At 33.4% G+C, this 14,231-nt stretch overlaps 1 protein-coding gene across 10 annotated transcripts in view; it reads right to left on the bottom strand.

Annotated features, from left to right (window-relative positions):
- Window positions 1-14,231, bottom strand: part of ASPH (aspartate beta-hydroxylase) — a 110,477-nt gene that overhangs the window by 74,271 nt on the left and 21,975 nt on the right. The window contains exon 4 of one of the 10 annotated variants that reach the window (XM_082045639.1): window positions 3,726-3,770. The exons of the other annotated variants lie outside the window; for them this stretch is intronic. Coding sequence (XP_081901765.1) covers window positions 3,726-3,770 — 45 coding nt within the window. The remainder of the gene's footprint in view (window positions 1-3,725; window positions 3,771-14,231) is intronic. 10 annotated transcript variants of the gene reach the window in all.

The following is a 14,231-nucleotide window of genomic DNA, read 5'->3' as shown; positions in this document are numbered from 1 at the left end:
TATTGTGCAACTGGTATTTCAACATATTAAGAAATATTGTCCAGTAAAATTAGAAAATATTCCTTTCCCATATAAACTTGAAAGCAAGTATAGATTTAACAACATACTGAAATATCTTCAAAGAAATGTTTTGTAACTTTGTTTATTCTAATAAGACTGCCGAATAAACCATTCCTCGGTGCTAAAAATACAGAAGCTATAAGAGCAAACTGACAGAGGAGTTTGCTTACCAAAGTACCATATACTTGAAAAGTGCTGTTTGAAGAAAACAAGATCTGCAAAAATACATAAGCTGTTCTCTAATCAAGTTCACTCAGTAGCGTATCTCTTCTTAAAACATGACTGGAGTCCAACAATACTCATCAAAGGTGAAATAGGTGGCCTAATTTTCAGAAGTCTATTTTACCAAAAGCTTTGAAAACTCAGAAAAAAAAAATCAGGACACAGTAAACTGAAAGGTGACAGTGAATCAAATTTTCAGACCTAACAAGAGAGAGGAAGGGGAGAACATTTTGTCACGGGATCAATAAAAAACGTGTTGCAACACTGGTTGAGTATACACTTAAGTCTCATAAGTAAGTGCAACACTAAAGTTGCTGTGAGTGTTTGTGTATTAAATAGCTTTCTCAGCCTACTGAAAAAGAAGTTTAGCAGGGAATAACTTTCATTTATTTGCTAAGCTCCTATGACAGTACATTCCATTAATGCTCCTCTTGGATATTTTTGTGAAACAGAAATAATTTTTTGTGAGTTTCCATTATATATGTCCAGACAAACTTCTTAATAATGTTTTTAAACCTGTGTTTGATATACAATATTAAACTTCCATCCCCACACCAAAAATATCCTTTTAATACAAGGGAACAAAGGAAAACAAAAACAAAAAAGAAACCCCAAACCCCAAAACCAATCCACAAGATTTATAGTATGGTTTCAGTAATTGGCATTAATTTGATATTTTTGTTTTCAATACACATTGTTAGCCAGGCATATTAACATATGTACATATTTGAGTTTCACAGCAGACATTTTTGCTTTGTGTTTACAATGCCAGTACACATTTAACAGTTTGCAAATAAGGATCATATATAGCCTTTGTTCACACATATTTCCAGAAAACTTTATCTTCTTATTGCCATCTTTATCACATTCATATAAGTATGCTGAACTTCTCACTCTGGAGATCTGTTCCTCATTAGCACATCCAGAAGGTGGTTTATTTCTTTTCTTTCTTGTCTTCCTTGGATGGGTTTTTAACTACCTTTTTTGTTTCTTTGTCTTTTCCTACCTGAATATTACCTTCCTTTTCACTGGCTGATTTTTTTGTAGCCTCCTTGGATTTCACATTTTTGTCTAGGCCTTTTTCCTTTTCCTTTCCTCTGTCTCTTTTAGCCTTGTCAGAATCTTTCTTTAATTTATTCGTATCAACAGCTTTCTTGTCCTTTCGATCAGTAGCATCTTTTCCTTTCCTGGCTTTCTTTTTTTCTTCCTCATCTTTGATTTCATCCTTCTTGGATTCCTGCTTTTCCTTTAATTTCTTGAGTGGTTCTTTAATTGCTTCTTTTACTTTTTAGTTTTTCATTTAAAAAAGAGGAAACGTTCAATAAGAGAACCGTTTTTAGATCAGAAGACAAGAGCAACTATCCAAAAGCTTTCATCAAATTCTTGCTTAATATTTGTTAGATGCCAATTTAAACTCATATGATTAACTATTTAAGCTTTAAGCCATTCAAACAAATTAGTTCTGCCAGTAATCTTAGCTTACTGCTACTGCATCCAAATAAAGCATTAATCTAGTGAAAACCATGCCTCTATGATCTTGCTGTTAGCTAACTTCTGTAGAATGCTAAAAACAGTTCTGCCTGTAAGTATGAAAATCACAAAAAATTTTGAATCTTTGACAACAGAATGACCATTGTGAGAACTACAAATGTCAAGAATATCAAGTTTTTTTTTCTACAACTTTCTCAACTTGCTAAAACTACCAAGGAAAGTGTTATAACAACACTAATGTATACTACAACAAGTTACTGACATTTTTACCTCAGATTAGGCCGAGCCTTAAAAATGCATCTTAAGTATAGATTTAACAAAAATAAGTAGTAAGTATACAACAATTAAGAAGAAACAGCAAGGCCCTGGTGAACTCCAAAAAAACTAACTTGGCTTGACCATATTCAGTGAAATCAAAGTAACAATTGTAAATTAATTGTTAAATCTTTGTGTTTCCATATAGCATCACTAATAATATTTTGGTTTGTTAGTAATACCCTTTTGCCTGTTTTACTTTCGGAGTTGTATCTCTTGTGCTTATTTTCTCTGTTTCAATCCACATTTGGCTGTGACACCGTATCTAGATAATCTGACTGTTCTTCTGATATAATAGAATCCTTGAAAAAAATACAACAGTGCTATTCTTATTCAGTCTTTTAAGAGAAACTGCAGTCTCCTAAGGTAAAAAGCAAGCAAGTGACATTTCTCCTGTAACAGACTTCTCTAATTCTGTATAACATTTCTGTGGAGTGAACAAGCCAATCACACAGCTCAGTCTAAAAGGAATAACATCACAGTTCCTTCCAATTGTTTTCTGGTATAGAGCATTTGAAATATATCATACCATTTCTTCATTCTCATATCAAACATTGAAAAATAATCCAAAACTTGGGAATGAATTGTTAAATGATGTTTATTACTTTATTGAAAACACACAATTTGCAACCAAGTCATACCAAGCACAATGTGGAACAAATACTAAAAACTTCCACTTGCATGCAAGATGCTAAGAAGAGTCACATTCATTTGAGCATGAGAGCTTCCCTCAGCAAAAGCACTTTTATGCTGATTAGACCTTTCTATTACAAACAGCGTGCACTTTTCACATACTGCTAGAAAAAACACAATAAAGTCTAAGTGTCTTTAATGCAACAAAGAGACTGTGTTCTTTACATAGCACCATGCTGTGTGGAGATACCTGAGCACATCTAAAGAGTTATGCACCTGAAGTACATCTGGTAGTTTGGTGTTTTGTTGAAGCTAACCAGCTTCTTTAGTCTCTCTGTTGCACCAAACACCGTTAGACCATTATGTCTTGTTCATACAGCAATGTAATTATAAATAAATACATGGCATAAATCAGTTGCAAGCTATGCTGCTTTAAAGCTTTGGGAAAATTTATAAGCATCAGCACTGCCATCAATCTCAAAAATAATATTAAAGGGTAACTTATTGAACTTTACCTAAATTTTTTGTCCCACAAGAAAGAAACAGCACTATTGAAGTAGAGGCTTACGCAGAAATTAAGGTGCTCAAAGGCAATTACGATATTGTAATAGTATAATTAATTCATATAACTAAAGGAGGATTTCACACAGAATGAAGTCTGCATATATATCAGAACTTGTATTTTAAACATGCAAAATATGAAGTTAACATAAATTACTTACAATCCAAACAAGACAGCTGTTGTAAAAAAATATGCACAAACAAAATATAATCTCTAGTTAGGAAAGCACTCACATAGCCATTAAATTACAATCACTAGTAAAAGAAAACCTTACTGAAAAATGGGGAGAATAATCGTTTGCTGCACCATTAGACAACACTTTGCCATCATAGCCAGTATTAGTAAACATGATTATAACCTGCAATCTGTATTTGCAATGCACATGCAATTCAGACATCATCATCTGCATAAAGTTCCATAAGAAAAAGAACATTAAAAATACCTTTGACTTTAGTTTTTTTCTTGGCTACCCCTCCTGGCTCCTCACCTGATTCGTTGCAAAATGGAAATAGGTTATGAACATATCTGTGATGTTCAATAAATATGATATAAAATTTTCCAATCTGCCATATAATGTAAAAAGTTATCTTTACATAGCATGCTGCAACACTATGGAGAGATATAAAACATTAACTCATTAAGAATAAAGCATCTTCAGTAGCAAGACCACCATGAGTACTGAAGTGGAAGACTAATTAACCCAAGTGAAGTACCACATTACCAGATGCACGCTACTGGAGATGCTTCTGAACCTCTTAGAGCTGGCTCAGGTATCTGCTGCCAGCATGACACCATGTAATTATGACCAATAGTCCAGCTGGTTTCTCTGCTACATACCGTACAAGTTCTCTCTCAAATACACTAACATATATTTCTATACAATTTCATAGCTATTTAATAAACATATTAACCCAAAAGATCTGCAAGCACCTATGTTGTGTAGATTATATAAATTCAATATTTTTTTTACAATTAATTACAACCTATGTTTCTTTAGCCAATGGAAAATACGTGTTTTGGCAAAGGTATTGCTCCTATTCCAAAAAGCAGTTGCCATTTCATTTCAGTTTAAACACTTACTGCTCTGCTTAAGACTATTTAAGACTGTTAAGACTTTCATTAAAAAAAGAAGCGTTCCTGTCCAAAGTCAGGTGCTGCCCTCTGTCCCCATTGTAGCCAAAGAAACCGAGGTCATTCAATACCTTGACTGTGCTTTATACCCAGTTCCACAACAGGCATGAAGGCAAAAGCCTTCCCCAAAATAACAATAGTAATCAGCCTCATCTTTCTAATACCATAAAAAGAGATTGGATTATCACCATCATGCTGCTGTGGATTAAGATCTAAATACCATAAACATAACTACCTTAACCACAACAATCTTATGCATTACTACCCCAAAACCAACTATAAAATTAAGAAAAGTTATGGTAAGTATACTTTTAAAATCAATACATAATCTTGTTAAACTAAAAGAGATATTCCCATTTCTCAACATTACACTTTTCATTCAGACATATAAAGAACCTATGTTGGACACCTGAACCTCAAGCTTAGGCTCCCAGAGAACAATTAATAACCACTCAATTTGAGTCAATAATCCTCAACAATTATTCTTAAAAAACAAAACAAGCAAATCTCTCATATTCTACACCAAAAAAAACCACAACAAACCAAACACACCATAAATTTAAATAATGTAGCCATTAAAGTAATTTTAATCAACTTGTATCTAATTCCTCTCTTAGATGTTTTCAAAGTATCAAGTAGTGACAATATGGCCAAAATTTCTTGAAAATGGGTTAGCCAGGTAAAAATGCAATTTTTAGATCAATTTTCTTACAAACTCATAATTAAGATATGAAAGCCTTTTTAAATTTTGCCTTCACAGATTGCCATCATTGCTGAAGGCCAAAGTTCTAATTTCACTAAAGTCATTACTCAATCTTAAAACTTCTAAGCAGTGTGTGGAACAACAAGCAAACAATTTTCTAAAATAAAATGAAGAATAGACTCCAAATTTTTTATACTACAGCATCAATGAAAATAAAAATAATAAAATGCACAAAGCCATGTATGAATTTCTGGCTCCTCCCCTCTTTTCATCGTAAAATTAAGTCTTACTGGATATTTTAAGACACACTCTTAAAATCATGTCTTAACAGTGAAAACAGAAAATTTTACAAAGACTTGTATACACAAAAAATATCTGACATATCTTCGAAATTATTTTTAAATAAAAGTACCTGCACTACACTGAAAGATTACAAAGTACTTTGTCCCCTGATTATTGATGTTTCACTTGTAAAATTTTCAGGCAAGCAGTAATTTGTTTCAGCTTCCTTTTATACAATGAATAGTTTTAAGATTCTCAGCAAATTATCACTGTATGACATGATTACATAAATTGTGTATAGTTTAACATATTATGAATAGACCCATTTAAATGAAAAATATGCAGAATAATATATTTCAAAATCTTAATATTATGTCATAATCACCAGACAAAAATCCTGCTGCTGTAGGGACTGGGTCCCTACAATGGCTACAGGACAGGGAAGTCTCAGTTGTGAACCCCCAACAGGCTGAAGCAAGACATGGGTGCAAAATACTTCGCTTTTCCAAAACGGCAATGTCCTGGGGCATGTGATAAAATCTGGCATCTAAGTAAACCCATTGACAAAGACTTTGGGTCTTACAGCCTTGGGGCAGAGAAACCAATGTCCAGAGTTTTACGAATCAAGTAACTGAACTCGTGGACCTTCACTCCAAATTCCGGTTCAAGTATCTTCAGACTTTTTTAGAACTAGATTTTCTTTTTTTTTTTTTTTTTTTTCTTTCTTTTTTTTTTTTTTTCTTTTTTTCCACTCAGTCCTACTTTATGAATGTCCAGTGCTGGCAATACAAAAAGTAGTTATAATGGAATGTCAGAAATGGCTACTATTGCAGTCAGTGGATTAAAAAGTAGACTTAAAACTTAACATCTCTGGAAAGGTTTCCAATATTTTCTGAAGAATTGCTTTAAACAGTCATATTAAAAATTATTCATGTCATAGTGGTTATTTTTACATAATGCTTAATGGTAGATAACTAAGTATCTGAACTGATTCTTTGAAACTTAGAATATTACACAGTATACCAATTCTGCAACAAAATCCAGTTGGTTCCTCTATTTTTCCTCATAAACATCTTCAAGAACAACCTCCACAAAAGGAACACCCAAATGAGAGCACAGCTTTAGAATTTCAGCATCAAAATATACTAATGCTATTTTTATTCAGAAAGATAAGCATTGCAAAACAGTAATAATAGATAACACTAAGAACTCATTCTTTTCGAGCAGTTTCATAGATCTTGATAGATAACATACTCATATTTAACAATACATTGAGAAACCTGATGCTTATTCTTGCATATGCAATTTTTTAATTATTTATTTAATAATACTGAAAACTTCAACATCCTCGCTATACAAAAGTCTTTGCCACGTGAAAATATTCCTTTAAATCAATTTCATCACAACATCTACTCGCACAAACCCTTTTAACCTGCAGGATCACACACCAAATGTAAGCTAATTAAGGTGGCTTATCCACTGACATGTGAAAAAGGAAGAGGCTACTTCACATTTACCATAAAAAGCATACGGCCATGGTTAGCAGGAAGCAGCTGACAGACAGAACTTGCTAAACCACCTGCAATTTGTGCAAAGCCTGGATAGAACAGAACAGGAAGTGTCAAGCTTTAAATATTGGGGCTTGAGTTCAGACTCTTGCCTTAATTCACAAGGTCTCATCAAGAAACTCTTTCGCCACACCGAAAATTGGCAAAAGATGTTCAAATGGCAGAACCAAAAAATGAAATACAAATTTTTAAGCAAACAGGTATCAACCTTTTTTCTCTCTCTTTTATTATCCTTCTTACAAGAACTGCAAGTCAGAAAAAGCTATGATTGTTTGCATATGCACCTGCACATAATTATTACTATTATTTTACACTTAGAATACTCGACATTGGATAGACAAGGTCTTCTGCTAAACAAAACAGCTTACTGACAGATGGCTAGTATCCACTTACCTTAAAATGAACTCATTACCTGTGTGCAGATTGCTGGGCATAGCGAAGCCTGTAACCCTCCCACAGGCAAAAGCTCTTTTTAAATTCATATAACTAGCATTAAAAAAATGCTTTCAATACTTTCTCAGTAAGTTGCTGTAATATCTCTTGCTTATTTAATTGCATAATTTTAGAAGAAAACTTCAAATCTGAGACACTGGGCAGAAAGCATTTTCTTTTTCGAAGTCACAGATGCATACGTCGCATCGTGCCCGAGAATATATAAGAAACCAACAAGCAAGTCTTGCCTGTATTAGCCTCATCTTGAGAAATTCGTCCTAACTGACCACAAGAAAGACAGTATTTAATCTATTTCATGCTGTCATTATGATAGTTGCTTAACTGATGACAGCTGCATAGGAAAAATAGGATGCACCTGTCCAAAATGACTGGACTGGATGCAACAGCTTTCCCCAGCTCTCAAAGACTAATCAAACCATATTTACAGTATAGGCAGATTTTTTTTTCCCCACATCTGACCATGAAATTAAATTAAAATCCTTCTAATGCTTCAATGCATTCTTCTTCCACCCCTCCATCCAACTGTAACCCATATGAATAACTGTCATAAAAAATCAGTTTCTTCTAAGGTCAGTCAATGCAGACTAAACAATAATGCAAGACTATTATGAAATGAAACTTACAGGTGGTAAGTCTTATTCACTGACCTTGAAATAAATTTCAAGAGTGAAAGACTGAATATTCTCAAAAAAAAGCTCATTTTTGAGGAAAAAAAAAAAAGTACTGGCAAAATGTTGTTACAATAAGAATTTCAATAGATAAGTAGACAATTTTCTGTTCATTCTATTCAATTTTATTTATACTATAGACTATGAGCATTGTGATTCCCGCCTCCCCCAAACAGTTTTGGTTTCAAAATAAATATTGTTGAAGTTGAAGGTGGTCACAGAAATCTGGGGTTCAAACCTTCCACAAGTTCTCAGCCATTTCAGACATATCAGTACTAAGATTCCCCATCTGCCATAATTTCTTTAAATTAGTATGACAACAAAGCAAGCAAGAGGTTATGCTACAAAGGTTAATGCGGTTGTAAACTTCTGCTGAAGACTGATAGAGAAAATATCAAACATTTACCAACATGAGAAAACAGCAAGGCAAAACATCCCACACGTTTCTAAAAATGCTGGCAAACTGTAAGATTACAACTTTAGACATTTAGTTCTAGAGCTCTGTAAAGTCTAATATAAATGACTTGTAAGGAATACGAAGGTAGCTAGTGAGAGCTCTGTGTCCAATTTAACATAAAAATCACTAAGTTTTCATTCTTTACTAACTACAAAAGCTAGCATGGTCCTATCACTTAAACAATATATTTTCCTCATTAAAAACATTGTTTGCTACTAATGCGTTATTTAAAATTCTCAAACCAAAAACTGTAGCTAGAAAGCAGCAGCTTTGCCTTCTAAAATAATTATTCTAAAATAATATCAAAAGGCAAAGCTGCTACACCTTTACACCTACAGTTTAAAACCACTTTGAAAGTTTTCTGGTCTTCTTTCAGAACATCAATATGCTGACTGTATTTTATACAACTGATAATCGCCACAAATCAAACTAGAAATTTAAGTTTCAATTTCTTCAACTAATTTCAAATGCTTTGTGTGGAATCAGAAGCAGGAGTTGAGACAGTTCAACTTCCTTTGCTTATTTGCAGATTTTGTTTCTTTTTGAAAGCTGCCATGCTGTATAACTCAAGACTTCTAACTCCTATTACATCACTTATTAGCCAAGTCCTGCTTGCAATCACAACAACTGATGTAATTCATTAAAACCAAATGCTTCTATTTCAAACTTTAGGAGAGCTTTGACAGCTCTGCTCACCACTGGTGAGGGTTTAATTGTTAACATGCATAACACCAGGCGAGAGTGAACACTTCTGAAAAAAAGCTACATTCTAGAAACTAAACACTCTAGAAAGTTATTTACTGCTAATATTTCCCCTAAGTCTTCCCCCCCCCGTCCCTTTTTCTCCTCCTACAATTCCTTCTTCCCACTATAATTGTTTTTAAGCAGATTTACACACACTTCATAAAAATCAATGAGGAAATTCCATTATGTCAAATCAGACCTTTCTTGGCCTGCATTTCCTCTCCTCATACCAAGTTAGACTAATTTACTGTTCACTGACGTCATCATCACCTGTCTCGATGCCTGCAGATTTCTCATGGTTGAAGCAATCTATCTCTATTTCACTTGACACTTCATCAGATTAACAGTGTGTATTTTAACTATGTGGTATAGATTTCACAATGGAGGATTCTCATAGTAGATGTTTTCCTCCTCTTTTTGCCTACCTAGTTCCATTACTAAAGCATCTACAACAGACTTCAATGTTCCATGACAATTCTTCTAACTTATACTGGGAGATATTATTATCCCACAATAGTGATGGAACTCTTATTTCTAATTCAAATCTGCTTCTAAAATTAAAATATGAAAAAAAGGAAACAAAATAAAACCATGCTTGCTTATTTCCTGTCTCCCAAGTACTTTGCAAATTTCTTCTGCTTGCTGAGAAAGTTCTCAGTAATATCCCACAGATCTACCAGCATTTATTTTCATTATACATGGGGGGTTTTATTTTCTTTGCCTTATACTTCAGGTATCTCAAACTGAAAAACATCAAATTTACACGTTATTAACTTATATCACAATCCTCGTATATTCGGAAGAAAAATGTGACTAGTATTTATGTAGATCTATTTATTTTGTAAACCTTAAGCAGCAGTATGAGCACTTCACAATTTTTTTTTAAACACTCTACTTGCTTAACACTAACACTTTTTCATTACTTTTCAAAGACTGAATAGAACCCTGAGCTGGATGACTTAAAGTTTTTCTGAAACAGGCATGTTGAATTGCTTTAAAATGGCCATGCCAAAGCAAGTGAAAATTCATTTAATTTAAAAACAGGTTGAAATTGCACAGCCTGCAGCCACTAGTGTTAAAGTGTGAGTATAAACTTTATAAGGGAAACAGATACAAACTTAAGCAGGCATCACAATAAACAAATTGATATAATTTCGATAATAAACTTTTTTAATACATGGATAGTGTACTCATAGATAGCTCAGTTTCAGCTTTTGGTATCTGATACAAACTGTAGAATACAATTATAAACTCCCCTTTCCATACCAAAGCTTTACGATAGCAGACACAATGCATGTATATGAAACATATTTTTAACAATTGTCATAAAACAGTTTTACAGCAAAAGGATTAAAATTTGCAAAACTGTATTCAGTTCTTGATTTTATCAAGGAATAAAAGACATTAAATTCTAATTTCCAATTAGTCTTTAATATATTCAGTATTACATTAGAAATACATAATCACAGCTTCCCACTTCCGTAAAAGGCCCACCTTAAAAATACCCAAACAAATTTAGAACAGCCCTTGTGGTGTGGTTGTTATATTAAATAAAAATGACTGGAAACTTAGTTTGAAAACAAACAAATCACTGAGAATAAACTACACAGTGATATCATATCTTCTGAATAAAACAGATGTTAGCTAACTTATAAATAAATGTTTCTGTAAAATTTTCAAGCATTTTTTAAAAAAGTGCTTGTATTTTAACAGGTAAAAATAATCTGAGAAATCAGTGAATCACAAAAACTATTTATTAAAATTATATTTCACAAAAGAATTATCATTGTCATGTCTCTATTAAGGATTAACATATAAATATGTATTTACATAATGCAGTCATGCCAGAATACTTTACAGTCAAAGCTGTTACAAAATGCCTTAGTTAATGTTTGCTAGAAAGACAAATGTTATAGTGTTAATAGTAGAGGTTATTACACTCAGCTTTGTAAGCTTTGTGCACAAAATGCACAAATTGAAGCACGCACAGAAACCAACTACAGAACCGCAGATACACACTTTATTCTACATATTTACACAACTGTGTAGTATTTTTGTCCTCTCACAAAAATGGACATTGAAAGGTTTTGAACTAGCAAAACTACATTGCATGGCTGACTTTAGCTCAATCTTTATAGTGTCCATTTGGGAGTTTCACTTCAATGCCATAAATTCCTGTTATATTAAGACTGATGATTTCATGGATATTTTCGAGAGCAAACCAAATTAGTCTCTCAGTCACTGGTTCTGTAAATCCAAAATAACACAAGTCTTTTTTCCCTGAACCCCTTCATTCTGTGACGTACCATCAACATCATCTGCAGCTTCGCTCTCTTCTTCTTCTAGTATTTCAAAAGGAGTCAATACATCATAGAGAAATGAGAGAAAGCCATAAAACCAATCAGAGCTTTCCTCTGCTAAAATATTAAGGACTTCCTCAAGTGAATCAATATTTTCATTACTGCCATCTTTGGTCAAGCCTATACAAGAATAGAGGAAAGAGAGAGAGAGAGGGAAGAGAAAAAACAGAGACAGCAGTTAGGTGGAAAGAGGAAACTGTAAGAGGAGGATCTGTGAAAGACATCTCATGTCACAGATAGCAGTCTTTACAGGAATGCTAATTAGGAAATAGAAAGATGTTAAGAAAGTTGAATCTTTCAAAGTATAGACTGCAATTTGGATGATAAACATGCACAATATTATGTCAATATCTTAAAAAAGGCGGCATCTTTGCTTTCTCTTCTTCCTAGTGCTACAGTTTTCTTGCTGCATCATTTACCTTTAGACAGTTTTTTAACAACAATCCTCCACTACTTAAAATAATGTGATTCGCCTTTTTTTTTTTTAAAAAAAATCATGTTCAAATTTGAGAGTTTGCGATTAATAGCTGAGAATAACACTTAAAAGCAACCACTACTTAAACTTCTCATGTACTGTTAAGGATAACATCTATTCTACCATGCAGAATTTTGATTTTGCTTAGAAGTGAGGACTCTAATTGCTGAAGGGGTTGCTTTGCAGTTTGTTTGCTTGTTGTTTTTTGTTTTGTTTTGTTTGTAGTTTTGTTTTGTTTTGTTTTTTTTAACATGCTTCTCAATATTTTTTTCTGTATGCTATATATTCTACATGATATACTTGGTCATCAGGAATTAATTCCAAACCTGAGGATACATGGAACACAATGTAAAAATGAATAGATAGCCAATACAAAGGGTGTACATATCATTACATAGAAAAAGCAGGCTAAAGACGGCTAAAGTAGAAATGCCAGAGCAGTCAAGAAAGAGCTCATCACTTCTAAACGCTTTTATATCAGTTGCGATCTTGGGTTACAAGACCTAATTATCTAATTGTTGTTTGTAAAATACAAATCAGCCATGACTAATGTGTTTTTTTGGTGTGTATTAAAATTCACAGGTTTACAGTTATTACTAAATAACATTTCAACTTTTCCATCCTGGGAAAAGTACAACAGAATGACCAAGCAGTGACAAACGTAAATTATTGGTAAGCTTTAATGTGGGAGAAGAGGAATTTCCCCCACTTCTAACCAGAACAAACCTTCAGTTGTGTTGGAAGGAGAAGCAGAAAAGTGGGCTAAGGGTGAAGACAGATTGTTGAGACATAAAATTAAGTGAACACGTTGCACGTGCAGACTAGAAAGCAATATTAGGTGCAGGTTAATGAAACATTCAAGATAAAGAAGTTAATGGCAGAGACATTTAACAGATTTCAATGTGTTTATCTTACAGCACATAGTGAAAGTATCAATGATAATTCTGAGGAAACTTCCAAATCCATGATGTTCCACATCCTTGTACCTGGATGTCCAGAACCTCTACTTGAGTGACCAGCCATTCTCTTTAATTTTTCACTGGATAGCCCAAAGGTTTTAAAATGACAGACTGAATCCAGGAGGCAATCAAGGTATTATAAATATCCCTCTCCAACTTCTTCCATGGCTTAGTTCTATAAAAATTAAATTTTATACACTTAAATTTATGCATGGTAGTCAGTCATCATTCCAATTTGCTTTCAAAGTTTGTACCAAGCAAGATGTAAAGACATAAACCAAAGTAAGTATATTTACTGAATGAAATCTTAAGCATGGAAACCCGAATCTAAAATAAATAAATAAATAAATGAAATAGGAACCCAGAATTATAAATATTTATATCATTCTATTCTATTGGAATTAAAAAAAAAATAAAATAACACTCACAAAATATCCAGGCTTTAAATAGCATTTCTGTAAGCACGTGAAAAACCATATAGACGTCCCTGTTCTTGCACTAAGTCAAGAATAAGACTCTTGGGCAACTATATTTATAAACAATTAACACGGAATACAGCAGCATGTTTTCTTTGAAAATATAAGGACAACAAAGGAACCATAGAAGCTGGAAGAATATACCTTATAGTCTTTACCATAAAAACCACCGAACTAGAAAATGCCAAATCCTTTCTTTACAATTCTCTACAAAAATGATCCAAGATTAATATAATGGCCTTTGAATCCAAGCAGGGGGGGAAAAAAAAGAAGTCATTAATACTGAAACTATTTTTGGTCTTCATTCAACCCCATAATTGAGAACTGCTTCTCAAAGTAAAACTCAGGTACTGATAAGCACACATAGGCATGGTAAGAAGTGTCCAAAACGGTGACAAAACAGGAACTGCCCAATGAGGCAGCCGCACTGGGGTAAATCAGTGACCCACAGGAAATTGTTACTGTATTTCAAGAGAAGTCTAAATATTGCAACTTAAACCAAACAGTGATGAGGGAGTAAAAATCTTTATCTATTCAGCAGCGTTACCACAATCAGTGGGGCAGAGGGCTTGCCTACATTCATTTAACATGATAATGCCTTTCTGATCCTGCAAACATCTCTTTTATGACAAGGAGCATATGCAAGCTTTTAATATTTGAAGGTATCATAAC

The sequence above is a fragment of the Streptopelia decaocto genome, assembly GCF_964273445.1.
Source record: "Streptopelia decaocto genome assembly, chromosome: 2".
In the NCBI taxonomy this organism is placed as follows: Eukaryota; Metazoa; Chordata; class Aves; order Columbiformes; family Columbidae; genus Streptopelia; species Streptopelia decaocto.
Note: the sequence above shows the minus strand (reverse complement) of the source record. Positions and strands in the feature narration are given on the sequence as shown.